The sequence below is a fragment of the Vanellus vanellus genome (assembly GCF_965231255.1).
Source record: "Vanellus vanellus genome assembly, chromosome: 1".
NCBI lineage: Eukaryota > Metazoa > Chordata > Aves > Charadriiformes > Charadriidae > Vanellus > Vanellus vanellus.
The window spans coordinates 77,206,248-77,231,286 of NC_138905.1; the positions used below are offsets into that span (position 1 = coordinate 77,206,248).

Sequence of the window (25,039 nt, forward strand, 5' to 3'; positions counted from 1 at the left end):
CCAAAAAAGTTCTGACTCATGAGCAGGAGAGCGATATGGCTGTCAGCACCGCTTCTGACTGTGCAATCCAGCTCTCCCTTCTGCCCCACCTGTGGAATGACTAAATTTTCTTAAGACACAGATGGTTTATTTCTCCAGCCTATGTTCCAGTTAGTGGAAAAAAGGAGACCAGCCTGAAATATCCCTCTCCCTTCCTGATCATGAAGTGTAACATGTAGCATATTTGCAAAGCTTGAAGCAAGGTTTAGAACATTTATACAATTTTATAACTATACTTCACTCTCAAGCAGATCCAATTGCTCCAACTAGCTTAAAAAAAAAAAAATACTACCCACATAATACATACTTCATGAGGGACAGCAGAATTTTTGCAACTTGTACATACAAAGCAACATATATACCACCTAAAATATCTTAAGTTTCAGCCAGCTACCCTGACGTGAGGAGGGAGGAGAGATTAGGAATGATTAATTTCAAACTGACACGGCACTCTCAAATACCTCTATCTTAGGCCCTAAACTTTGAAGTGCAAAGTTTGCTTGGGCTTCTAGCAGAGTTTCCCAGATCCCTTTCATTCCTTCAGGCTTCTGCTTTCCTGTGCTGCTCTAGACATTGCATCCTTCTTACTTCCTGCCCTACCCCTTCTTAAAAAAAAATAAAAAAAATTAAAAATCAAGTTTCTTTAAGGGGCAAGCTAGGACAGCCAGCAGTACAGTTTCTAAATGCTGTGGGTTTTGTTTGCCTCTTTTTTGTTTTTAAATAAGAAAAAAGGTAAGAGCCATCAAATCTTTAATCCCATTACCCTAGTGGTTCATTGCATTTCCCATCAGAACATTTTAGATCTTTGAATAACAGATAGATAGATAAGAAAGAGATATACAAACTCCAACATGATTCAGTAAATTATAGTTTTAATGTTGACATGGGGAACTTGCACAGTGTTTCCCAGCAAGCAAGCACTCAGGCTACCTGAAAAACAAGTCAATTGCTCCAGTTACTATCCTATTTTGAGGTCTCCCATATTCAATAAACAACACACAGTCAACACAAACTGATGACTTATAGAACAAAGCAAGACAAGAAAAATGCAGACAAAATTATTATTAATACAGTATATGGCATACACATGTTTTTCTAATACAATTTTTTTCCTGTGTTACCAGTATAGGAAAATATTTGCATCAGCAGCTCATAGAACTGAAATATAAGTCTTGCTGTCAAGCATATCTGGGAAGGAAATTTATAATAGAGTCAAGCCTCCTGTGGCTAGACAATGCACGTCACATGGCAACCGTCTGTTTCATCCAGAAATAGGGTGCTGAAGACATCATTAAAAAAGGTAGGGTGGTATTTGCAGGCTCTATCACAGTCAGGATTAAAGTTCACTTCCAGGATCTGAGGCTGCATAATTCTTTTCCCTGTAAAGGGGAATACAAACATTGCCTCTTAATACAAGCTCTATAGAGATCCTGAATCACTACTTGTCTTTAAGCCAGAGATTATAGAAAGTGACTGGAAAAGGCCATTTTTTATGGCCCAAGCTGGCAAGCGGGTAGGGTGTTTTTGTTTCAGTGGTTTTGAGTTTTTTTTGGAGGGACAGAGGTCTGTTCTACCATCATTATCCAGAGAACAATTATCCAAGATTCTGCAATCACTGTGCTAATCCAATGCCTCATTTAGAATGAGAATTCGCAGCAATTTAATAGGATCTCCCCGATACAGCTCTCTTGCTTGACAGTTCGAAACATCTTCCAGAAAACTCTGCTTATTCTTTCACATTTCAGTACAAACCTTCCTTTCTTAAAGCTTTTAGATATCTACCTTTCTAGTTCTAGCAGTCCTGTTCCTTTACGCTTCAGCCACTCCCACCTGCCACTTTATCTCACTCCTAGAAGGAAGTCAGGAAGTTTAATTTTCTCTTGAAATTTCATCAAGACGGTTCAGAATCGAATACATTTTGTGCTGAGAGAAACAAAAGGATTTTATTTCCTGTCTGGTGTTGGTATTGTAAAGTGAGGGTACAAGCTTCTGATTCACAGGTAAACCATACTCTACACAGAAGCAACTAACTTATTTGTCTATAGGCTGCCTACAGCATCATAGCCCTGGCTTTCGCACCCATGCCTGCATCTCCCAAAGGCTAAGGACCTGTGCAGCTCCTGTTCACCCAGGACTGTAATGTGAGGTTGGTCCTTTTACTACAATAGTTTTCTTCGAGCTATTAATATTAATAAGTTGCTTTGCTTCTCCCATTCAATAAAACTCTGGGACAGGTGAAAAAGCATTCAACATGGATGTAGCAGACCCAAATTCAAACCCTTGCCCCACCTGATCTGCACAGCAAAGGCTCAATTCTACACCTCCCATTTCAAAATCGTTTCCCTCCACTGAAGCGATTCAATATTTACAGAATCAGCCACTGCAGCAGTGGGCTAGGGGTACTGACACATCTAGTCACTCCTCAAGCAAATCCGTGCACAGGCAATTAACAAGAAAAGCAATCTGTGCACAAGCAATTTAAAAGAAAAGAGTACACTCAGTTCTGTTTAATAGTCCTCCAACAGTCCTTTTTGTGTTGGTGCATCTGCTGCTTTTCTTTGCACAAGAGAGACATGTCTGGGTTGGGCATGCTTACAGAACATTTTTGAGCCTCTTGGTGAGATAATAAAGAATTCACCCTGTTTGGCAAATTTTGCTACCAGTCCTCCACAACTGACTGGAAGAAAGCATCCAGGTAGTTACTGATGCTGTGGCATTAACATGAAGCTGCTTCACATACATGTTCTTGCAGAGACTTGGCAAGAACTGCGTGATGATCCTGAGGACATCAATAGCACTGAAATGGTGAATGCGGTCCCTTCTCTCCTTTAATAAGTAACTGTGCAGTGAAGACTGCTTTAATAAGTAGCTGTGCCTTGAAGACACTGGTCCAAGTCTGGAAGCCACAGATAGCAAGATATCTCTTTATAAGGTTTTTATAAAGACAGACAGGTATTTCATTCTCTCACCATAAAGGGGAAAGAAATCTCTGTCAGAGTGACTAGATTGCTGTACAGTTTTTTGTTTTTTTTTTTTTTTTTTTTTAAACAGAGAATGCCACTAGCAGGGGCACAAGGGAAGCAAGGACTCAGCCAAGCACAGTTAACAGCTCCCCCATCATTCCTGTTAACCAGCATGGCAGATGCTAACCCCACAGATCAAAGCATATCTGGAGTTGCAGATATCAGTGGGAGGCACAGAGCACACAGCTCTCACTGCCTGAAAAACAGTAAGAGTTTAGACAGAAGAAAAACTTCTGAAAAGGCCCACAAATATAAAGAATTCAACATTCAATGAAATGAGCTTCTCACCATCTCTGCTGGTGTCCCATTTAAGCATCAAGTCAATGGCATATATTGCTCTTGATGATGGATAATCACAGATGCCAAGAGGTGCAGGTTTAGCTGAAGCAACTTGGAACAATTCAGCAAATGCCTTAAAAATATTTGCCTAATAACAGAAAAAGGTCTCTGAATGAGAAGTGAGGTTCCATAAAAGCAATAAACATGTTTTTAATCACTTTATTCATACAGCTTTTTAAAGAGTTTGTATAAATTACACTAGCCAACAGATGAAAATCTACACAGGGAAAGTGCCAAGCACCTGGCAATATCCACATACTTTTCCGGGGAGCAAATCAGTATTACAGAAGTCCTGTAAATAGGGCATTTAATATAATATCTGAGAAGGGGGTTAATTCTTATGTACAGTATTGCACTTATGTGTGGAGGAGGGGAAAAAGAAAACCCAGGAAATTTCTGTGAACACCAGCAGTACAACTGTGAAGTTCTGACTTTTTCCTGCCTATTAAGTTGTATTCTAGCTTTCTTCTGTTCTGCAATGAAAAATCTTCTACCCACTTAGACCCCTCTAAAAAGGGTAATGGGGACGTGGCAGATTTTAAGAATATAATACGTTGTTTTTCTGAGAAACAATCAGATAACCAATGTGAAAGTGAAATAAAACAGAAAGAACATAGAGGTGTGAATTTTATCATTGAGTTCATACTGCAATGAACCATTCCTTCTGCAAATGAAAAGATAGTGTAATACTTCCTATTCTGCACAGCGTACTACTTTGGGTAACCTACAGTACGTATTTTGACATCTCTATTTTCACCCCTTGCAGTTTCTCCCAGACTACTTTAAACCGAATGCTGCAAAACCTGTCATACTCTGAGTATCATTGATTGGATATGAGGTTCTAGTTAAAACTGATGTAAATTCATTTATGGAAATCAACCCACAGTTGGGTAATTTATTCACTTTTGACAGCATATGCACATATAAATGCTCAGCTACTGTTCATTCTGCATCTTCTAGCTCCTGATAAATACAGAAGAATATAATGATTCAGTTTTGTGCACATTCTCTTCATATTCAACTTTTTCTTTCAAGCATGAATTACAGGCAAAAGTTAATGAGAAGGCCCTCATCCACCTTCCCTTATGTTTTATGTAACTGTAGTATTTGGAGTTTCCTCTTTGCAGATAAAAGATGCCCTAGTATTAGGGAACCACCTGTTTTTATTGTGAAAAGACATTAATGCAATGAACAGCTCGCCAACACAGAGAACCTGGGGCAGCAGCTGGAAACTCTGCATTGCGGTCTCAAAGGTATGATTTAATTTAACAAACGGGTTCTAACTTACTAGCTCAGAGATGTTATGTTGGTGGAGGAGGGGTCTTGAAGAAAAGAGAGACCACCAGCCTAACTTGGTTTCTTTAACTATGCCACAGTATACAAATGCAGCCTCTGCACCATCCAGTCTGGCAGTGTAACCCTTCAAGCACAGTACCCCTGGAGCAGGGGCAGTGCTTATTTCTATCAACCACTTGGGCACAGCTGGGCACATCCCGGCTTGCACAGCAAGCAAACCTGAAAGTGCACAGGGAGCTCTTTAGACCCACAGCTCTGCTTAAAATAGATAAATCAAAATCCATGATGCCATTTCACTGAGATTGCTATAAACTGTAATTTCCTATTTACTTCAGTTTCCTACTTGTTCTGAGAGCTCCTTGTCTTGTGAAGCCATTTGGGACAAAAGAAGCAGGAGCCTGAATACTTCAGTAGTTCAACTTTTCAGAATCAGAGTTAATATTCTACAGAAGAATAGTGAAGGCTTTGAAAACAACTTTTCCACAGTCATGTGAGCAACATCTGTAATGGTCAGCACACCTTCTATTCTGGACTTCTCTGTCATTTTGCATGAAATACTAAGTCTTCACAACCATGGGCTTAGATTATTGGCAACCTTCTGCAAAATAGATGGAACTCACAAGAAAAAAGATCCTGCTCCCAGGATCCTGAGGGTAGTCAGGACTGGCTTTGTTACTAAGTCTAATATAAATAATTCTCAGTGTAACTATGAAATAAAATTCTGAAATGCTAACAACAAACGTCTGAGGAGGCATTCCACTAAGTTAATAAATGCTTCTAAAATAAAGGTTAACATTTGTTGCCCTTTGTGGAACTGATACACATGCAGTATGTCTTATGAGAAAAAAACCCCACCACCACTATGGGAAAAGCTAGTTTGCTGAGTAAAAAAAGATTCATGAACATTTACATGAGAAAGAATTGCTGACTTACTTGTACCGTTGTCCAAGGATATTCAGGATATTGTTTTTCAAACAGAGGAATAAATTCTTCACAGTGTACCTAAAACAGTTTAGCAACAAAGACTGTTTTGGTTGGGAATGACTGAGCAATCAGATGACAAGAGAATGGAACATCAAATACTTTTTGCCATTTGAACAAACCCAGGTAGAGAACTAGGGAATTAGACAGTTCCTGAATACCTTCCTTGTTCCAGTATTTCTTGTTGTAAAAGGTCACACCTAAGTCTTTGACAATGATTAGCTGCCATTTTAATAATTTTTTTACTGGTCTCTATCAATGTGGGTTATATTCAGGACGTAGGTTTCTATTACCTTATTTAATCACAGATGATTAGGGGGGAAGAAGAGGAAGAGTCTAGGAAAATATTTGCTTAGGACTTAGGGCACTTTCAACACACAGACTGCTTGTTTAAGTGGATATGAAATAGGTTATTTGGCAAGAGCCACAAAGGAGGCACTGGAGGGTTTTCTAATGCTGGAAAAGTGAGCGAATTTTTGGACTGTTTGCTTACCTGTTTTAATGTTACACCGGGAGCATAATTCATGACTGTGAAATGCTTCTCATAGTCATCCAAGTCATCCAGTGAAAATGCCCTAAGGAATAGAACCATTCCTTAGTTTCCAAGGTATCAGATTTAATTCTAAGCCCCTCCACACTAATAAGAACATAATTACCGATTGGAAAAGCGCAGCCAGAATACATCATAGATATGCAGCTTGAGTGGTTTTATGGACCGCAGCAATACAACATAACGGATGTCAAATTTAACCAACCCCACATCTTCACGGTGAAACAAGACTGGATTCTCAATATATTTGCACACTACCTACAATAAAGCAAAACCAGTCACAGTAAATATCATTCAACTGAAATGAAAACAAAGTGTCACTGGATTGTGATGATTTAAGGTATCCTTGTACACATTTCAGTTTGTCTATTCCTGCACATTTCTAAAGAAAATGTTGTTATGCAAATAAGTACCTTTTATCAAACTCTGACATCAGGGTGGGGAAAGCGGGAGGCCAGAATGTACTTATTTTTAAAAATCACAAAGTTAACTTTATTTATAATTTCAGTGACCTTGTTGTTTTGAACTAGGAATGTAAAGCAATTCTTTGTGCATTTCTGCATTTCAGAAAATACATGCAGTCCACACATCAACAGAAATAAAGCTGCAATTGACACTTTGAGGTATGAGTACACATTGCAGACTCCCCATAAAAGCTCCACGATTCATCTATTGTTGGCAAAGATGGTACTTTGTGCCACTAAGTAGAGCTGTGGATCAGCAATAACGATCAACCAGGGGACAGAAGCAATCATGTTCCAAAATTTACAACCAACACTAACTATAACTAATAGGTGTTCATCTGCCAGTCTGAGGATTAGTGTTAAAGCAGCACCACATTGGAGTATTCATTACTGTCACGGCAAGTTTTATTTTTTAAATAAGAAAACACCAGGCTCTGAGTTCATCACTGCAACAAATGGAGATGACCAATTTGAATGTGAATCAATTCTGAATTGATTGAAACTGTATACTTATGGCCAGCTTATGAATTTTGAAGAAAATAAGTTTCCTTCTTTGTATTTTTAGACCTCCTTCTACGAAGCAGTTTTTTCAGCTCTCCCCTTTAAATCATATTCTAAACAATGGTCTCTAACCTTTGGGCTGCTTTCCCTATGCCTGATGATATTGTTAAGGCTGTTGGTGATGTGGGTATCCAGGCTCCTGGCCAGGTTCCATGGTTTGCATATCCAGTGGTTGTCTTCACCTCTGAGAGGAAGAGAGAGATAAGCCACCTGTAAGTATCCACCTCATTTCATCTCTACAAACATCCACTTGAACTGATCTACCTACTCCCCTGAATAAATGCTTTACGTGGGCTACAGTGAAAAAACTAAGGGCTTCTGACTGACAGCTGGGAGCAGTAGGCCTTAGGCATTAAGGGGAGAAAAGGCAGAGGTAGCTTTCGCTGATCTTCTCAGTTAGGGCCTAGCATGCTTTCACTGTTTATTTCCTTCTTCTGCATCTGACTCCTTCAAAAGGGGAAAACAATCCATCAACACGACAACATCATCATGAACAGGCACAGGTCATGATGTGGAAATCATCCTGCCAGGAGTCTGAGAACATTCTGGCAGGGTATCATGGAATTTTCCAAGCTGCTTCCCTAATAACACCTCCAAATCATTCACATTAAACGACATAACTTATCTCTTTGAGAAGAAATCACACAATATCTCAACAGTTCATATGGGAAGAAAATGAAAGCACAGCACCATCTTCTCACTTTCTAGTACCTAGTCACCTCAAGGGGCAAAATTCTTTGAAATATCCTTGAGGAAAACAAGCAACATGCTGGTCTTTCAATGTATCTTTCCAAGTAAGGGCAAGGTGATGATGTCTTTCCTCTATCTATTAAAAGTATCCTGAGAAGCTTCTGGAGCTTCAGGATAAACAGCATAAACTGAGCTGAAGTTAGTGGTGTTAACTTGAGAGGCTGTTTTGTTTGTTTATTTGAAAATCTCTATTCCCTCCTTCCCATTCCCAACATACACATTCCATTCACTGTCAATCCTTGATATTAAAAAAGAATGAAAATACCACACACTAGGGATACATGGAAGGAGCACTCTCTCCTGGTCATGCCAGTCAATAACAGAGTATGCAGACCAAAGAATGGCCAAATTAAATGCCTGGCAGATGGCACCATAAGCAAGTGTCCCCAAAGAAGCAACCTCTCAACCAGAATACTCCATGCTAGGCAAAAGAGGTTATTCCACTAGCAGTACCTAATGCTCTCTTTCTCTCTTACCAGAAGAAAATCTTAGTTTCTATCCATTCCAAGGCAGCTATAGAAGCAGAAAGAGTGTGCATTTAAAACCCTGAAGCTCCACAACTGCTTTAGGCTAACACTAAAACTCAATTTTACTTTCACAACCTTACAGAACTCAAGTACTTTAACTCTAAACATTTTCCACTCTGGCCGAAATGCAAGAACGACTACCACTGGTCCCCTGAAAAAAACCCCCAACACTTGTTGCAAACACATTTTGACCCTTTGTATATCTGCTAAATACAAGACGGAAGATCTTGACTGGACAAAAGGCAGCCGCCTTCAAATCTATGTTCAAATCACGACAAAGTTTGTGTTTCAAAATGCATTACTTAACTGCTCCTACATTAAAGAAAATACCTAAAAAGTTCACACTTCCCAGGTAAAATTCACTTGAACATTAATGCAGCAAGAGCAAACTCATGGTAGCTAACAGCTGCCAAGCCCAAAATGCAGGCTATTGGTCTTTGAGGAAAGTGGGATCAAGAAAGCACAAAATGTAAGGAAGCAGAAACACGAGCCACCTTCTGTCACGTTGCTGAAAGTAGCTGATAAACTGAGGTAACTCTGTCTGGAGGTTAAAAGTACGAGGCAACCATCTTGGCCCATCTGGTCCTCCAGCTCGTCTAGAAATGGATGCCAGGCAGTCTTTGACAGTCAGGAGATTCTCACATGGGAACTGATTCAGCATTACCTCAGGCCTTTCCTCACTTAGCTTCCTACAAAACAAAGGAGACGTTGGGTGAAGGAGGAAGGCTGGAGAGACCTTTGGGAACACAGTTTTTATAGCAAAGACAGAATTTGTATTATCAAAGGAACAGTTGCAACCTATAATCTTTGAAGTGTGAGAAGTTGTAGAGAATGTCTGCTTCTCCCTCGTTGTTTGTGAATACAAAACGGGGATGTGTCAGGTTGTTGAGGACTTGCTGAATGTCTGTGAAAACCCTAGAAGAAGAAAAAGGCATATGAAGAAAAACATAGTCTGGTTTCTGAAACTGATCAACTCATGCTTGAACAGAAAAAAGTTTTAAGCTTGGCTTTCTATAAGAATTATGCTTTACCAATACACAATATCTGTGACAATCCCTTCTTAACACATGGAAACATCTTAAATTGAAGCGAGACAGATTAAAAAAAATTGTATTTTGAGACAGAAATCTCAAGGAGTTTAGCTCCTACAACTTCACAAAAATAGCAATTCAGAAGACAATGACTAAGTCCCTGACAGAAAAGCACTAACATGAATTCACTATTCTACAGGAAAAGTCTCCGAGTGAGAGAGACCTTGTAAAGGCCTTTGTTGCTGGAAGAATTCTAAAAATCTACCTGCTGTTATCCACGAGAAATAAATTCATAGGAAATCTTGTCAGTTTAACTCAGTAGCTTCAGAAGACTATTTTTCATTTGTTCAGAACTTCACACACAGATATCTCCAAACAATCAAAACATAGGAAAGTATGTATGTTATGTATGTGCAGGAAGTACACACAACTTTGAGGTTTAATACAAATCTCCTCCCAGCCCCATAAAAAAACCACACCAAACCCCAACCCAAACCTGATACACATCACAGAACATAACCAAGAATGAGGCAAGATGCTGCATATCTTAGGAAATTCCCCTTCCAAATAAAACCAGTGACTCGGGTATCTGAGACACTGAAATAAGTGGATAGTAATACAGGTTATTTTGATGATTTTACAGCTTAAAGTGAGGTCACTTAGTTCAGAATTCAGTATGACGACTCAAAAAGCGAGACTGACACAGAAAACCATTATTGTGGTTAGGGAACGTTTCAACAGACTAAGCAACTGCTAATTTTTCCATGAGAAACTACTATATTCTTTCTCCTCTCCAGACCTATTCTTATCAGTTGAGTAACATTCCTCTCCTCCTCTGCTACTAACCAATTGGAAGATATATTCCCCTGAGAGAGACTTCTCTGAAATGAAGAACAGTAAAAATAGCCCAGCCACAGGGGGAAAGATATTCTTTAAAAAGAAAAGTATGTAAGATGCTTTGCATAACTTCATATGTGACATAATACAACCGTTATACTATTTATGCTGGAGCCTAAGATGAAGAGAGATGACTTCACTGTAGATAAAGAAGGTCAGTCCGGCAACCCTGTTGAAAGAAGTCAACTGTTGCAACAGAGCAAAGTTAGTATCTTCATACAGCCCCACTAGCACTTCCTCCAACAATACGTGGCTTCTTGGTTTCTCCTTGTAAGCCTGAACACCAGGGGAGAGTACAATACCAAATATGATGTCCTGAATCCAGTACAAGTTCCGCCAAACCCATTTCATACACAAGCTATCCAAATATCCACTGGTTTGGAGCAACTTTTAGTCCTTGCTGAAGCAAACGGGAATCAAAGTGGTTATGCGAAGATAAAACGCTTTATAATGCTGTAACAAAGTCTTGAAGCATCCAGCAACCCCACACAAATACGCATGCAAGAACACATGCAACACAAGAAATACTAGAATTTAAAGTTGCTCATACAGTCCCAGATCAGTCTCTTACAAACACACCCTACAAGTTATCATCCCACAAAGACACTAGTCCTGTGTAGCTGGATCCAAACCTAGCTAATAGGTCTTAGTAGCCAGAGGATCATCAGATCTACACAATGGACTTATCCTGCTTGTTAAATACACTCAATAAATGGGAGCAGCAATAGTTTTGGGTGGGTTTGTTGTTTATTTTTTTTTCTTTTGATTAAGCCCCTTTAGCATGGTATGGAAATATTTTGCCAACACATTGCACAATTTTTTGTGGCAGACTGCTGGATTGCCAGCCTTCAGGATTCCCGGCTTCCAATCTAGGCTATGTGAGTGGTATCTTGTTTCCAGCTCTGGAAAAAGGGTAAAACCCAGCCAAGCATAGAGTTTGGTACACTGATTCTGAAAAGCAATGTGGTTGGATAAAACTTTTATAGTGTTATGTATTTGGAGTACAGCCATGGTTAGAGTTGGGCTAAGGCTGTGCAATGATTTGGTTAATTATCTGCAAAAACAGCCCAGTTACAGTTGCATTTCCAGGATGCAAGTGAAACCTTGGTTCAAAATTAGTGTTATGCTGGAGCTATGAAGAGTCACAGAAAGCACTCCTTTGCATATGAACTACCAGAGACCTTGAATACACTTATAGGTAAAGTTCAAAAAAGGTTTTTATTGAAATTAGCAGAAGTAACTCAGTAGGGATCTTCGGGATTCAAAAGAGTAAGACTTCCTTCCCCTCCAATTGCAGCGACAGCAAATATCTTTGAAAACTCTGGTTCATCAGCTGATGGTTCTCACAACAATTCTTCCAACTACGGTAACAATGAGGCTGAACTATAACCTAAGGTATTAAAACAGATTAATCGGTGCTTAAGACCAAACAAAAACATAACCCCTGTGGCAAACTCCCTTACTCTGGTCAGAAATTGGCAATGGTATGAAAAATGCTGCTGTAACAAAGGCCTGAGGCTAAGGCATTGGCCTTACACAGCACGGAAGGATACCTGGAAAGCCCGGCAGCATCTGATAACTCCAGTAAGTCTTATTCCACACCATTCCCTATACATCATTTAATCAGTCAAAGGTGTCCTGTGTCCGCCGCCACTGCCGCCCCCCCCCTTTTTTTTTTATTCCATGTTTCCAAATACATCATTTAGTAATAAACTCCAGCTGGTGCCCAGCCAGCAGTGACTTTTCTCAGCTGAAAAGCAGGCTGTTATTTACATAAATCAGGGATTCAGCTGAGAGGTGGGTCACCTCCTCTTGCACATCCAAAAATCCATTTCCCTCCTCAGTGTTAATTCATTTAAACGCTCTACACAAGCTCCACACCACACAGAACTACAAGTAGTGACCTGCATTCAGTCACTCCGAATGGGAGGCTTAAAGAGAGATGCTGGTACTCTTCCCCCCCCCCCCCCCCCCCCCCCCCCCCCAGTTAAGTATTAAAACCAAAGAACCCCCTTCCTAAAAAACTAATACTTCTTTCAAAAATTTCCCACTACAACACTGAGCTGCCTTTATAGATACCCAGAAGATAGCACTATCTTCTATAATACATAGTTATCAAAGGCTATAAAAAGATCCTTTTTTTTCCGCCCTCCCGGTAGCTTACAGCTATATGCATGATTTCAGAGGTGCTACTCACATTAACAGTAAGAATCCTGCTTTCTTAATCTTATAGTCTTGCTAAGACATTCATGTGCCAGAGCACTCTGGATTATGCATCTTAAGACTTGCTTATAGAACACAAAAATCCAACACAAAAGAAACAGGGGAGCTCAATCTATTTGCTAAGTGCAGGAAGACCACTGAAATAAGCTGATAGAGTTTAAGATCAGAGGGAAGATAAGGCCATTCCACTTGTTGCAAGCTTTTAAGTTACTCCATCCATTCTATACACAATCGTCTCATCATAAAAGTTTTGGGACAGTCAAAGACTCTGGAAGGCAGATGATTTAATTTCCAGAATGAAAATTTCAGAGAAACACTATACAAAATTAATGTATTTCACTGCCAACACTGATCACTGAGTTTTGTGGTCAGATTCCCTCAGGTACTTTAGTACTTAGGTACTTTAGTACTGGAATTAATGCATAAATTTGAAAAAAATCAGACCTCTGCGCTGAAGAACACAGACTATAAGGGCAGGCACTTGAAAACTATTTGGAGATTCCTTTGTCATTATCTAAAGAGCACATAGGATCTTCTATGGTATTCCCTTGGTTTTAGTTAAATAAGTTGGTACACATTCTTATGTCCACTCTGATAATACACATCCACATATACACAGAAAAATACAGACAGATAAGAATTGCATCAAGTCCCCTTCTGGATTTGGTAGATGACAGAACCTCTACACTGCAATACTGTGGTATTAGCCAACTTATTCTGGACCTTTCATTCTGTTATGAATGACACATTGAACTAACGAAGCCAGCTAACCATACATCCTGAATGATTTTTTTTTTTCATGCCAAAGTCCTTGCAGGGATACTATAAAGTCTAGGATTAAAGATGATATTATTCAGTGGAATTGTGCAAATAGGATGAAACATGTTAGATGTTACTTAATTTACTCAAAGCATTTAAGCTAAGAAGCAATTATGAGAATCTACTCCCAAAGCACAGAGCTGACAAGACCAATCAAAACATAAAAAAAGTGACTGATGTAGCTGAAGAGAAACATGAAAGAGAAGATCAAGCGAAAAAGAGATGATCAAGCCAAACACAAAACTGGAAGAACTTTTCATATGAATTTTGTCTTTGAAACATTTAGTTCTTTTATCCACCTTTTTTTTTCAAGCCAGCTATCAGCACAGCTGGCTAGAACAATCTCCCTAGGGCAGCAGTTACTATTAGTGATACAAGACCTACTTGAACCTATAATTTTGCTGTATCAAACTACATGTACTTGCTCCCCCGCTTTTCAGAATTCAGGTTAAACATTTATTTCATCTTTCCATTCCCTGTCTTAGCTCTACTTGGAAACAAGATGACTAAGAATTTGTCTCAGGTTCTAAACTTCGCAACCTCACGCATTGAATTTCTTCTGAATCCTCTATGACAGTTGCAATACGCAAGGCAAAAGCATAGACATTAACAGGCTACATACATCTACCCAGCTTCACACGTTCCCATCTGCCTGTCCATGGCGGCAGCCTTAAAGCCTTTAAAGCTTTGAAAGAGGCCAAGAGCACTGGAAGACTGCAGCTCCCACTAGATCACCTAGACTCTGAGATGCTACCCTGGCTTCTGGAGTAACTTTAGTAGATGAAATTCAGAACACAAGAAGGACCTTCTGGCCTCCTGTGGAGGCTAAGGTGCTCTCTTTTCTCCTCTGGAGACAGCAACGCGATAAAGAGGAGAGGAAAACCCTTAGGAATACATGGAAAGGGTGTTGATGACATTCCTCAGAAGCAGAGCAGGAAGGATTTGGCATGTGTTTCCTTCCTCTTTCCCTCCCTGATCTGAATGCCATTAACCTGAAATATGAAATGCAAAATAAAGAGGTAGCAGTGAAAAATAAGTCGACATTTCCCAACATCCCCCCCCGTTTCTTTCCATCTCTATGGGAATGCATCTACCTTTGACTCCCTTATCTGAAATAGAGGCAAGTCCACTGGGTGAAAAAAATAGCTTTTACTTATCCTCACAGTCTTGTAATCAGAGATTTCAACTGCATAATGAAATCTAGACTAGCACTAAGCAAGTTAACAAATGCCTCTCAGCTCAACGTGACTTTGGTTTTCTTTCTTCTCAAGTAAAGTTGCTCTAGTGAATAACAAATCCCCTCAGCACAAGAAGCTGAGGTGTGAGTATACCTACCAAATACGTTTTAGCCTAACCTCATTCCTTAGGCCAACAAAAACTCAGATCCCACTGTCAGACTACAAACAGCCTGGAGTGCAACTCACAGCACACGCTATATAATAGCATGTTTTTCTGGAATAAAATTAGTAATAAGGTAGCCATGCAGTGCCACTGCTTTTGCTCACAAAAATCCCTTATCTTTGCAATGTTCTTCCAACTTTCTTCTGAAATAGTTTCACACCATACACTACATTTTTGTAGTAAGGCACATATCCAATTTAAAACATCCCAGGTTTGGACAAGATTCCTGTTTGGCAATCTCATCTGAAGAAGGGGAATAATCTGTTATATTCACACAGCACTGAGAAGCACATGTACCCCTATGGACATACATCCTATAAAGCAGAAGAGAAGTCTTCAGTCTTTCTTATATACTTTAGTTATACTCCTTAGCGAAAACAGCATTACAACATTATGCAAGTTTTCTTTCACCCAGAAGGTGGCACTTTAAAAAAAATCTAAATATTTTAAAAGAAATTATGTAAGTGGCAATTCGTTTACTCTGAAGAATCCAACAAGAACAACTAGTAAGTCAAATTCTTAAGCAAGTGGCTACATATAAACAGACCTTCAATTTGTCTCTGTTGTTCAAAGCTGGAAAAGGCTGTTTAGCCTCAGCACACTGCAATTATTATATTTAATCTTGGTATGAAAGCTTTTTTTTTTTTGCAGATACGTACTTGAAAACTTTGTCTTTGTCATAAACTGGTGGGTTTATCGCTATAGGCAGTTTTTCCTTGTTTTCTGCTAAAATAGCCTAAAAAACAAACAAAAAAAGCAACCCAAAAAGTTAATACTAGGCAAAAATAAATGAGCAGCCTTAAGTCAAACTCCACAATATTCAGCGGATATGAACAGCAGCTTAGACCAAACTGAATTTTAAAGTGTGCATAACCAGGTTTACAAAAGTAGTAATAGAAAACCAACATAATCTTTAAGGAGTAAAATATTCTGTATGACTCAATGTTCATCCAAGTGTTTTATTAGCAATTTCCTGTTGAAGTACAGCCTGCTGAAATTTTCTCAAATTGTAAACCTTTACAGATCATTTTCTGCAATTCCTTATCTCCCTATAAGTATTTAAATACATATATACATGTGCATTTGTAGTCTGAGTAAAATGACAGTCCATCTGCATGTCTCCTCGGCACAAGTGAATTCCACCAAAGCTTCATTTTGAGAAATATGTTGTGTAATATTCAGAAATAAATCATATTGTGTAATATATGCTGCTCGGGGGGAAAAAAAAAATAAATCAGTACAAGAGCAGAGGCAGAGGGGAATCAGAGGTAAGAGGCTATTAGTAAAAAAGGAACAAGAAATATGGCTTCGAGACTAGGGCTTATGGACACTGTTGAAGCACCCTGAGAAATTCCTGTTTCCCCTAAGCACTGAACAAAATATCAAATAACAGACAATCATATGCAGTGAAAGACAAAGTTACTGTATTTCCAACAAAACGAAAGACTGACCATTTAGCCATGATGTTTTATTACAGATAACTAAAGATATATATAGAGGTTGGAACCTAATTCTGTTCCTGTAAAAAAGAGCAAAAGGCTTTTTGCAATCTTCAGCAGTAAACATGCTCGAATAAATCTGACTATCTTTTACAACACCTCTGACTAATAAAATACACATCTGGATCAGTGCTGATAACCTTCCAAAGGAAGTAGCTCACAAACTCTGGAATGGGAGAAGTGCATTTTGAGAAACCACAGTAGCTGCTGTTCTGCAACAGCTCCCTGAGTTCCAGCTGCTGCAGGCTGTCATCATAAACTGCCATGGTAAAACGTCTGTCCAGCACAGACATACATCTCTACCTTTAAGGCTGCTATAGCGAATACAGTGATACATAACTGGAAAGCATAAACAAACCCACAATCATAATCAAAGATCTTAGATATCACCTTCTAAAATAGATGGGGCAGTACAAATACAAAATAATTCCTGCAGTCACCTAATAAGAAGGGAGTCTGTCCTTTTAAGAGAAGACTACAGTTCTCAGAACAGCACCAGAGGATTCATTACTGCCTTTTCTGCACCTCGAATGCAGGGAGTTGTTGCAGAACAGCAACTACTCTAGTCCCTCCAAGAGACCCCAAACACTTTATTAGAAGCTGCCTTCCCTGACACTGGTTTCTGCAATCATTGCCCAATCACTACCCATAGTACCATTTAAGTTACAGCCTTTGTGGTCTGTGTTGGAGACCAGAATTAGGTAACAGAACAAAAAACAGGTAAAAGTTAAGCCACAATGTTGCTGTAACAACTCTGATTCTTTTAGATAGAACATTGAAGCATTCAGGTTTAAAGGAAAATTAGAATAAGAAATATAACATCCTTAGCTATAATAAAAACCAACACAAAACTAATTTAAAAATCAACGATCATTTGCGCATAGTAGTAAAGCAGTTGCAGAAATTGTAGTTATCACAGCAAATGATTTTGAAACAGTATGACTTGCATAAACATTTAGAAATATTTTCACACAATTGTATTTCCCTGCAGAACTGCTGGCTCACATATTAATGCTGTAAACAGATCTCTGAAGTTGTCTGAACTTTTTTTTGTGTGTGCAGCTCTGCTTACGTGAAAATAGGGGAATTACACGTCAGCAACATGGTATATCTTTCTAGCCATCTCACTTTGTGTTTAAGGATGTGCTATGCCCTAAGCTATTCTTCACTGGTCTGTCACCACTTAAGACTTTTATCTACAGCTAAGCATTCTAGAGTAAAAGAAAGCTCTGTTGGTTGGTTCTATCATCAATATTTTGCTGTCTTCTCAATAGCTGAGTGGCAGAGACACAGTAAAGAAAAAAGGATACTTTGAGAAGATGCTTTTAAGGTGGGGTGGTAAAGGAGGATACTGTTTCCCCATTTGCCACACACAGTTCTTTAACTTGACCTGATCGTCCCAAAACAGAATTAAAACACACGCAAAAAAATTGCCTTATCTGAGATCCAGACACTTTTGCCAAGAGAACACCTGTAAGACATGAACTATGGGTGCATTGTTTTTCCTCATCTGTAAATACAAAGTACATCTATCCCTCTTCCAAAAATGCAAAATCCCAACCAACCAGTCTGACTTAGATTACAAGACAACCTAGATACTTTGAGTGTATACCTTTATTTGGCAGAAGCAGGTTAACTGGATCCAGCATTTTCTGCCTATATTCTACCATAAGAAACAGATAGTTGGGGTATAGATTGATCTTCAGAAGCTGCACTTTGAGTGCTGTTAGTGGCCAGTACAGCATCCTCATAGGCATCAGGTTTCTTAATTTTTCTTAAAAAAAACAAAAAGCAGCTCATGCAGACTTGGTTCACGAAAAGGAGATTCCAAACAACATTAATTCCAAGTCCTTAAAATACAACAAACCTTTAGTAAAAAAAGAGAGCTCAAAACAGACAAGTACTTTATAATAGTGCCATCAAATGAAAGATGTCTCTGCTCCAATATTCAGTTGTTCTAAACCACGACGTTAAGAGTAGCCAGGCTGAAAACCATAACGACTCCTGAAATACTAAAACAAATCTTTCTGTCATTCAAGACCAAACAGAAGTGCTGCAATAATAAATCCAATCAGTAAGCCTATTAACGTATCGAACATCCAACTGAAAGATGGGTACCTCATATGAAGTACCTTATAACATGCTTATAAAAAAGTTACACAATACCACAGTGACATATTAGAACTCATTTATGTTGCTTCCGTTTTTAAACAGTTAAATATATGCAAGACATTTCTTGTCTCACCATGCTTTTCTTTGATTTTTAATAGCTATAATTTGAATCAATCTTTAAGCCTAAGAAGAAGCAAAATCAGAACTCTTGCAATGTTTTGTAGACACTGCTTCTTTTTAAGATATAAAATGTGAGATTAACTTGTTAAAATTATACCTGGTAATGCTCATCTGATGGCTCTGGTGTAAAACAGTTAACATCCAACACTTCACTAGGCACCCACGGTAACAAAACACATTTCCTGATCAAGCGATCCGTTTCCCCATAAGCATAATCACGAGTCACTTCATCTGCAGCAAAACAAGAACCACCTTTAGGAACTGCCTTTTATTCTCCACTGAAAATCCTCCTCGTGGCATATCACATAAATGACAGTCAAACAGTTAATACCACAACTTTTGTTATTTAAATGTAAAGTTAGAGATAAAGAACGACATTAAAAAGGGTATTATTTAGGATGCCAAAATTAGTCTGAAACCGTCTAACTTATGTCAGTTTAGTCAGACAACTGAACACTTATCTCTTAGTTGGGGCATGAGGTGGCCCCAACCAAGACTACAGGAGTAAATTGTTAGCCTGGCATTTCCCAACTTCCAGTACTTAACTTTCTGACTCAAAGCCACAAACACAGACTTTTAAGGATATTTTTTTTTTTTTAAACTCTCAGATGACTGGAACAGTACTTTCATTAAGACAGTGATGCAAGATTTAAGTTCTCTGTCGATAAAACATTAGCAACATTTTTGGACTGATAAAGGACTCTCACATAAGTTATGAAAATAACAGCCAGAGAACTTTTAAATTTGAGAGCATTACAAATATGCAGTCATTTTGGTCTTGACATTTTTGTTCTACGATGAAATGCTTAACGATTTGTAAGAATATGGCCCATCCTCTATTGTGAGCTTAAAAAAAAAAAAAAAAAACAACAACTCAACAGACACAAACTTACCACCAGTTTCTAGGTCTCTCAAAGGCCAGAGAACCGTGTAAGCAATTTGTTGAGGCATATAAAACAGAGGTGCTGTTGCAAAACTAGGCTGATCTGAATGCTGAATGCGTGATCCAAATTCATCCATAATATACCAGACAGGAACCTTCTCCTCTGCAGTCTGTGTGATTAAAGAGAGTGAGACATCCTGCACATACCAATTGCTAGAAAGGCACCGCAAGACAGAAGGCGCTGGCAGCACCCCCTACACCATTTCTCCGTTTCCCACTCTAGCCAAGATTGTGAGCAGGTGCTAGGTACACAGTAACACTCTCATCCCTGGGACTCTGAGGCTAAGCCAGTCTAGCATCCAGCCACTGATGGGAACAACCTGTTCCCATCTCCACTGCACAGTCCCATCCTCTTTTTTATGCTACTGCTGTTGCCTACCAGACCCGCTTCCCCTGTACCAAACTAGTCAGTACAGGGAGCTAAACCACCAGAAGGCTGTTTCGTAGGATTAATTTTTGTTCAGTTCTTATCAGAATCAGTTTGCTAAAAGGAGTTCAAAGTTTACAGCTTAAGAGTGACAGAGAGCAGAACTGTCTCCTGCAACAACAGCTGGCTGTGACAGCATTGAGGTTGCATCATCAAAGCACCCCTTCCCGCAACACCTGTCATGATAAAATTCTAAATGAATGAATACACCTTAAATTGCTTGGTAGCACTACTGTTGCCTTTTTACAGAGGCAGAAATGGACCACAGAGATTAGACTTAATATATTCAAAACAGCCCAGTGCCAGAAAGGGGAACAGAACACAAGATCAACTACAGGTTTAATTGTCTTCCAGGAAATCACTTTTCAAGTGGTAACACAGATAATTCCACCTGACTCATAGGCCATTCATGACAAGAAGATGGGAAACAAAGACATAGGGTAGAGAGATACTGTTCAGGTCTCCCTTTTATTTACAGAAAAAGCAGTCACAACGAATTCATTTATTGGGTATTTTTCAGGCCTGATACTACTGTGAGCTAAGCTGATACCTTAAGTGATAAAGATGACCACTCCAGAGAACAACCTCAAGCCCCCAAGCTAATAGGTACAAGTTGGTCATGCTCACACTGCTTAGGGTTAGCTAGCTCTGCCCATTCCACATAATGCTTGACCCAAAGAATTCACCTTTCTCCTTTTTAATCCAAAAGACTCACAGTAGGCTAGGAGCTACATGCAGACCCTACAAAAGCATTTTTAACTGAATCCTGAAGGTTGTATTCCCTCAGATATGGCATGTATGCCATGTTTGAAGACAGAAGACATGCTGGTGCAGTGCTGAAGGACTACCTAGGGTAGAAGGACCAAACCTGGAGTGGCCTTATCCATACTACCTAAAAGTAGCAGCCTTGGAGTAAGCTATGCCTAGAAACACTTAGGCTCCATCTTGAAGCTAGATGGTTCTCACCTGAAGGTGAGCTAACATTCACACAGTGTGGACAATCAGTTGCCAAATACAAACCAGGAAGTTAAGCTATTTGACAGCGTAGGTATATCCCTGCTATGTAAAGCACTCTATACAGGTGAGGAAAACCGCGAGCATAGCTGAGACACATTTTTATGTGAGACAGTTGATTCATCAGAGGTTCTTTCCTTCACTGTAAGAAAGCCCGAGTAGAAAAACCCCACATAACATACAAGCAGATGTCTCCCTTTCAGCCTTCTCCTTTTACAGCAGGGTCTTCACCTCTATATAAAAAAAACCCTCAGAGTTCCCATTAGAAAGCTGGTAGCATGCTGCTGTGCATTTTAGCCCTACATGGCATTTGCTCTCCTTCCAAGTAGAAGTTTATTCTGAAAAGCCTGTAAAGGATGTTTTTTTTTTTTTTTCTTTTCTATAATTGAAAATGTATGTTTGTTAATAGCCATATATTGGAATGTCTTCACTCAGGATTGCTCAGAACGTTTTAGCATCCTAATTAGGCTTTAGAGACTTACCCCTTGAGAAAGCTGGTAGGTCTGATTGTATTTCCACATTTCCTGCAACACTTGCTCAATACTGCCCTCATCTGGAATCTCTCCGTGAAAGTCGATTCCCATGAGATTTGTCATTCTGTGCAGTAAGCCAGGCACGTGAAGCAGCTGCTGGCGGGCATGTTCAACACGGTAAGTCCAGGCATGGTCAATAAGGAAAATGCTTAAAGAGAATTTTGGTAACATTACAACGATATATTTTTACATGTATATAGCCAAATGTTCCACAAATAAGAGCTACATCTCCCTGTAACTTATTCTTCTCTTATGCCCAAAGTCACTCCCTGAGCACATACTGTGACATTACTGGTTAGGAACAACTTCCCAGCAGTAACTTACACTGTTTTTGTTCTATAAAGCTTATTTTGCATTAGTTAGTTTTTTCATGAAAATGAGGAGCAAACACAGCACAGGGCATTCAGTTTGTAAGCCTAATTCCCTTTAAAGGCTAGGAACACAAGTTTCTTCCCTTTTGATCATTATTAAGTCCACTGCATCAACTTGATATTCTTGCCTGAATAAGGAAAACAATACATTATTTTGGAAAAGTACTTGAAGACCTTGTTAGCCACGAGCTCTGACATCTACCATCATCTGTAAAACTCGGTAGAGAGGTCTGATCATCAAAAACCTGTATTTGCTATTAAAAAAAAAGGATTAAGTTTTATGATTGTTTCTCTTCGGGGTTTTTTTTGGCTTGTCTGTACCCCCCCCAGGTCTTTTTAGAAAAAAAAAATAACATCATTGTTTTAAAAGAATTACCAATCTAACCCAAAATAAAATCATACACAACTGGCACAGCTTCCCATGACAAGTTTATGCCTTGTTTAGGCCACAAAATTTTTACAAAACCCCCACATGGTTATTCAAACAGAAGGGTTCTCCACATTTTGGCTTTATCCTCTTACTGAGCCAACTCAGAGAAAAATCTGAATTCTACTTGCTAAAATAAACAAAACCAACCAACCCACACAACAAGTCCCCCCAAACAAAATCACTCCACCACCTATATTTCAGAAAGTTAAAAACATGTCAGCTGTCACAAATAGCAAGTATCCTTGAACAATTATTGTATCTGAGATGCCACGTACAGAAGAAACCTCATTTAATTTTAAAATTAAAGACTCCAGAGAACACTAAGGTCAAGCTCTTTGGCCATGTTAGCAAACAGGCATGCTGGTGTTCTGTTCCTACGGTCACATGCACCTGAATGCTGCAAGGAAGCCCAAAGGAAGCCCAAGATTATCACAGAAGCTGTTTTGAACTTTATAATTTAACTGTGTTCTCAGATTTAGAAAGACAATGACTTAAGTTAAAGCAGGCACGTAAAGGCAGATGCCTATGCTCTATGTTGTTTTCACTCATCAAGGCTATATTTAGATTTTTAGACTTTGTATCTTTACCCAAGACCTAAAAAGTATGAAAGTTCTGGCAAACGAAGTTTTATAGAACTGAGCAGAATTGTATTTATACCTGCAGCAGAGAGGAGTTCATCTCACTGCTACTTATTAATACATGAGAAATAGCCCGTTCTATGTTTGAAATCAATAACACAAAAAGCTGTGTTGTAACATTGTTTCTTATGCAACTTTTTTCTAGTTTTATAGCTGTATACTAGTCTCATATTCATGACAGTAAGCCAATTCTGAAAAAAAGCCAACAGTAACTTGATATATTCAATTATGCAAGCATGCACAGCATGCAATCACACAATCACACTCTTGAATTATATTTTAACTGACTAGAGGAAATTTAATATTCCATGGATCGTTACTTTGAAGCTGCTTAGTAGCTTCTTAGCCTGAGACTTTTGAAGGTCACAATTATTTCCTCAGTTTTTTTTCTAATTGCATAGTCTTGCGGATACAAAGTTTTGGTTTATTTCTGCAGAACTCACTTCAAGGTTGCCTCTTCCCTATTTTCTCACTCAGTTTACTACAACCAATTTCTAAGCATCTTCCTGTATGACTTAAAAGGGAACAATCTTAAGATACTTATACTTCTAGTACCCTTTTCAAGATGTGCCTCATAGCATGCACCTTTCCTCAAACAGGGAGCAATGTCTTATAGTAAGAAAAGAGGATTTCTGAATAGGATCAAACAAGTTTTAAAGCAAGCAGTATGTATCATTTTAGAGTTTAAGACCATTCAAAGACTGCATGCTAGTTCTGAAATCACTACTTACCTATTGGGATTGGAGGCTTGAAGCCCATTCTCATTTGTTACAATAACTTTGAAACAAGGTTCATTTCCAGGATTTGGTTTCTTTTTTAATTCTTCTTCCATTTCTTCATCACCTTCTTCTTCCTCATCCACCTCTTCTACTTGCATTATCCCAAAGTAGTCACCAGCATCAAATACCTAGATGGAAAGTGCACAAAATACCAAGCAGTTGGTTGAGGCAGTACCCTGATATGCATAATGCAACACTGAAAGGCACTTGTAAACAATTTTGGCCTGCAATCCAATAAAAATTGCCATGTTTAACTTAACAGACAAATAAACAACAGTACTTATTCTTTAACATTTTAATAGAGCTCTTTGGGAAGTTTAGTTAATATTGACAGGAAGTTTTGTTAGTTTCTTTGGTACCAACAGGTCTATTACTTTAACTCCTCATAAAGAATTTTAGAAGCTGAAAACAGAATGTCTTTGCTTAACTTCGATAAAATCAACAATTTAAGACCCGCAAAACCAGGTGTGATCCAAGCTATACAACCATACTAAAGTACATTAAGATCCCTGAAGAAAAAGAGCTTTTACCAATCAAGTTCCGAACCAGTTAAGAAACATCAGTATGCTTCCCCCTCTCTCTCTTCTTTCCCTACAAAAGGGACTGGCCATGCTCACTCCCAGACGAGTTGCAAGATTCCTTATACTGCTGCAATTTAAGGTCTATACACCTACCTCTACTAATATGCTGAAAGGATTTTTTTTTTTTTTTTTTACATTCTTGCCTACTCTGGACATAACACCTTCATCTACATAAATTAAATAGGTCACTACACAAGTTCACCTTCTGCCCAAAAATCTTGCCAAATGGTAAGCTTGCATATCTTCTGAAGAACCAAGACTCTGCTGACAACTTTTGCGATTTGAAAATGAACATATGCTTTTAAGAAGAAAAAATGAGTAAAGCCTCAGAAGACTTTTCAAAACCTTTCAGAGGGAGCTATTCCGCTAAGTCACTCACACGCTATATAACAACGAGGCAGGAGCAGGCAAATCGTTTGCCTCAATCTAATCTCACTAGCAAGTAGCAGGGAGGCAGAAAGACCTAGAAGTGCGACCTCTAGAGTTACTGGTTTAACATGCCAAGCCCAGGTACACCAAGCCTCCGACATCACATTATTAGAAGTCATTACTTCTAGACATTGACAACTTATTAGCTGTATAATCCCAGTGGCAGTGACAAGCTTTTTTCATTCAAGTGAGTGTCCTATGG

The 25,039-nt window shown here is 38.9% G+C and overlaps 1 protein-coding gene across 1 annotated transcript in view; it reads right to left on the reverse strand.

The window, feature by feature from the left end:
- Positions 1-894: 894 nt before the first annotated feature.
- The window catches only part of TTLL12 (tubulin tyrosine ligase like 12), a 30,800-nt gene continuing 6,655 nt past the window's right edge, over positions 895-25,039 (reverse strand). Inside the window, exons 2-14 of the mRNA XM_082496045.1 lie at positions 23,780-23,955; positions 21,559-21,757; positions 19,586-19,745; positions 18,790-18,923; positions 15,561-15,637; positions 9,329-9,445; positions 9,025-9,219; positions 7,326-7,437; positions 6,335-6,486; positions 6,172-6,253; positions 5,631-5,699; positions 3,351-3,489; positions 895-1,418 (exon numbers count right to left, since the gene is read on the reverse strand). Of these exons, the coding sequence (XP_082352171.1) occupies positions 1,267-1,418; positions 3,351-3,489; positions 5,631-5,699; positions 6,172-6,253; positions 6,335-6,486; positions 7,326-7,437; positions 9,025-9,219; positions 9,329-9,445; positions 15,561-15,637; positions 18,790-18,923; positions 19,586-19,745; positions 21,559-21,757; positions 23,780-23,955 (1,764 nt within the window). The 3' untranslated portion in view covers positions 895-1,266. The remainder of the gene's footprint in view (positions 1,419-3,350; positions 3,490-5,630; positions 5,700-6,171; positions 6,254-6,334; positions 6,487-7,325; positions 7,438-9,024; positions 9,220-9,328; positions 9,446-15,560; positions 15,638-18,789; positions 18,924-19,585; positions 19,746-21,558; positions 21,758-23,779; positions 23,956-25,039) is intronic.